At 35.3% G+C, this 3,841-nt stretch overlaps 1 protein-coding gene across 1 annotated transcript; it reads left to right on the forward strand.

Annotated features, from left to right (window-relative positions):
* Positions 1-743: 743 nt before the first annotated feature.
* On the forward strand, positions 744-3,072 carry LOC143817759 (uncharacterized). Its single transcript, XM_077299242.1, has 2 exons — positions 744-1,350; positions 1,598-3,072. The coding sequence occupies exons 1-2, from the start codon at positions 798-800 to the stop codon at positions 3,070-3,072; spliced, it is 2,028 nt and encodes a 675-aa protein (XP_077155357.1). The 5' UTR covers positions 744-797.
* The last annotated feature ends 769 nt before the right edge of the window (positions 3,073-3,841 follow it).

Genomic DNA, 3,841 nt, shown 5'->3' on the forward strand with positions numbered 1-3,841 from the left:
CCTTCTGACTTCTAATTAATCCCCTCCTGTGTCTGTGACCACGTAGGGTGACCACAAAAAAATCGATGTTGGAATTTTGTCCGTCTGGACCCCACAAAACGATTCCCCTTTCCGGATATTGAGATAGCCAAAATTTGAGCTCGATCAAACGACGTTAACCCGTGCCGCTCGTCGCTCAAAGTTTGAAAAAATCAGAATTTTTGCCCAAAAAGCTGACATATGAAGCCATAACTCCAGAATGGTAAATAATAAAAACACGCTTAATATCTCAAAAGAAAGCTAATGTTGTTCTTCAAAATTTATATTTTATACATAATTGTTATTTTAAGTCAAACTGAGTTAAAACATCTTTTAGCCCCAAGAACGTGACCTGGTACCACTAGGAGCATACTTCGTATATTTTGTTATTAAGTGATACATTTTTTTTTTTTTTGGTATATTTTTGAGTTTAAAGTAGAAATATAATAAAAAAACAAGTAATACTGATAAGTCTAATGACTTTTTTTATTTTAAAATATAAAAATGAGGTATTTAATACATACAAAACAGACACAGAAAAGATACAGACGTAGTACCTACATGAGTTGATAATTTTACATAGTTATCTAATCTAATCTGACTGCGCTCCTCATAAAAACAAGCACATGCTGCTTAAAATTTTCCAAGTGTGTGTTATTGTTTTTATAGCTATTATAGAATTATTTTAAAAGATATTTGAAAATATTTTATTGAAATTTAAGTTAATATTTTTTTTTTCGTTTTTCTAGTTAACTGTTATTTACCTATTGGACTCTGAAATGGCATTCACATCAGGTGTACAAAGCCGGAACAAGGATAAATTATTTCTTGTGGGCTATCCCATTCACCAGATCACCGGTTGTAAACTACCCTCAAATCGTCAAGTCTTATGTGCTTTATTTTATAATTTACGTACTGTGAAATTGACTTTAAGAGAATCAGCAAAACTGACCATACGAGAAGTGTTCATTTTTTGGGGGAAAGCTCGAATCCCGACTAAACATGAGCAAGATGCAATTACTAAGCTGGAAAAAGTTCACGCCGCGTGGAGAAGTCTTCAAAAAGACCGGAAGAAAACATCGGAAACGGCCAAGAACAAATTTAAACAGTTTGTTGAAAGGTTGGATGATCTCTTTGATATTGCTCAACAAGATGCCTTGGCTCTGTTGAAATCGGAAGAAGATAAGGCGTTTCTCGTGAAACAGAGGCAGAAGGGCCGCCCAGGTTCCATGGCTGGAGTGGACATCAAGTTGTGTCAAGCTGAAGAAATCAAGGCGCAAAAGGAACTTGCAAAAATGAACCGACAAATCCAAGAAGAAACTTTTGATATTGGTGAGTTTATTTTATTATTATTATTCTAAAAAGTAGATAAACAAATAAGTAAATAGTTTCAATATAATTGAAAGAAAATTGTACATGAAAGCATCATTTGGCATCTTTATGATTGAGTTTATATTCTTAAAATAATACCTATTGATAATTAGAAGTAGGTAATTTAGTACCTATGTATTATTACTATTCTGCTAAAACGACAAGTTTTTATAGTCTTTTTTTTCCTCTTTCTTTTGTTACTTCTTAGAGACGGATGATGAAGACAAGCTCGAAGAAGGAAAAGAAGAAGAAGATACTGAAGAGGACAACATCTACCAGGAACTTGAGAGCTTGGAGGAAATGGACAACATCCCTGAAGAAGCTGCAGAAGATCCAGGACGATCTGAGAGCAAGAGGATGAAACTTTCATTTGCAAGGGGCGTTAAAGAGATTTTAAACATGAAATTATCCATTGTGTTAGATCGATGTAAGTTATCCGACAGAAATGCCACGAGAATTTTAATAGCTACTCTAGAAGCACTAAACCTTGACCCTCTTGAGTACAAAGTCTCGAAAACTTTATTACATTCTAGAAGGCAAACGTTCAGAGAACAATATACTAAAAACATGTTAGATAAAGTAAACATTCCTGAAAAAGAGCCCGTGGTTGTCCATTGGGACGGTAAACTTTTACCGGGTGTTTTAAAAAATGAGCAATGTGAGCGAATAGCTATTGCTATTTCATATGGCGAAAAGGAACAGCTGCTGGGAGTTCCTGTAACAGCAAGCAGCTCTGGAGAGGAGCAAGCCGTAGCCGTATATGAATGCCTACAGGAATGGGGTCTTCCCAACACCGTCAAGGCGATGTGCTTCGACACTACAGCATCGAACACGGGAAGACTCAAAGGAGCATGCGTCCTATTGGAGCAAATGTTAGGAAGAGAATTGCTACACCTAGCTTGCCGTCACCATATCTTGGAAATTGTGTTAAGAGGCGTATTCGACACAAAAATGGGATCAACCACTGGACCTCATGCAGACATTTTCAAAAGATTCCTCACTGCGTGGCCCAAGATAGACAAAGGAAAATACGACACAGGTATCAGTGACAAGCTAATACAAAAGCAGCTAACTACAGAAGTAATTGCAAATGTTACTGCTGAATTCGAGACCAAATTAACTGAGAGCCACCCCAGAGATGACTACAAGGAGCTGTTGCAGTTGGTTCTCGTATTTGTTGGATCACTAGACGGCAATGTTGTGGGTTTTAGAACTCCAGGAGCCATTCATCACGCTAGGTGGATGGCAAAGGCTATTTACTGCTTAAAAATGTTCATTTTTCGTCGTCAATTTAAGATGTCTAAAGAAGAAGAAAGTTCTGTGCGTGCCATTTCTGTTTTCCTAGTTAAAATTTATTGTAAAGCTTGGTTCAATGCTCCAAAAGCTCATCTTGCGCCAAAGCAAGATTTAGGTATTTTGCATAGTCTGTTAGACTATAAAGAATGTGACAACGACATTGCAGAAATAGCCCTGACCAAATTTTCTAACCATTTGTGGTATTTGAATGCAGAGTTGGTGGGATTATCGTTTTTTGATCCCAACATTACAGACGATGAAAAGTTGTTAATGGCTAATAAATTGCTCAGTAGCACAGATGAACCATCAGAGCACGCTAGGGTTGTAAATCCAAAAGTTAAGAAAGAAAAAGTAAAAGAGGTCGTTGATGGAGGATTGTTAAATTAACTTACCAAAGAAACATTTACATTCTTTGACCGATTTAATATAAAAACGGATTTCCTAAGACAAAATCCAAACACCTGGCCTCAAAATAATGACTTCCAAGAAGGATTGAAAATTGTCAAAACATTAAAAGTAGTTAATGATATGGCTGAGCGTGGTGTTAAATTAATAACCGACTTTAACGACCTTCTGACAAAAAATGAAGAACAAAAGCAATATGTCCTGCAAGTTGTAAGCAAATGCCGAGCATTATATTCTGACGTTTCAAAAACTACTTTAACAAAACCTCTAGAATAGATTAGATAACTATGTAAAATTATCAACTCATGTAGGTACTACGTCTGTATCTTTTCTGTCTGTTTTGTATGTATTAAATACCTCATTTTTATATTTTAAAATAAAAAAAAGTCATTAGACTTATCAGTATTACTTGTTTTTTTATTATATTTCTACTTTAAACTCAAAAATATACCAAAAAAAAAAAAATGTATCACTTAATAACAAAATATACGAAGTATGCTCCTAGTGGTACCAGGTCACGTTCTTGGGGCTAAAAGATGTTTTAACTCAGTTTGACTTAAAATAACAATTATGTATAAAATATAAATTTTGAAGAACAACATTAGCTTTCTTTTGAGATATTAAGCGTGTTTTTATTATTTACCATTCTGGAGTTATGGCTTCATATGTCAGCTTTTTGGGCAAAAATTCTGATTTTTTCAAACTTTGAGCGACGAGCGGCACGGGTTAACGTCGTTTGATCGAGCTCAAA

This window comes from Ranitomeya variabilis, chromosome 3 (genome assembly GCF_051348905.1).
Source record: "Ranitomeya variabilis isolate aRanVar5 chromosome 3, aRanVar5.hap1, whole genome shotgun sequence".
Taxonomy (NCBI): Eukaryota; Metazoa; Chordata; class Amphibia; order Anura; family Dendrobatidae; genus Ranitomeya; species Ranitomeya variabilis.

Bases quoted from the DNA above. Each gene is read 5' to 3' on its own strand.
- LOC143817759 (XM_077299242.1), top strand. From the start codon at position 798: ATGGCATTCACATCAGGTGTACAAAGCCGGAACAAGGATAAATTATTT. The intron at 1,351-1,597 runs GTGAGTTTATTT...GTTACTTCTTAG, and splicing joins AGAAGAAACTTTTGATATTG to AGACGGATGATGAAGACAAG.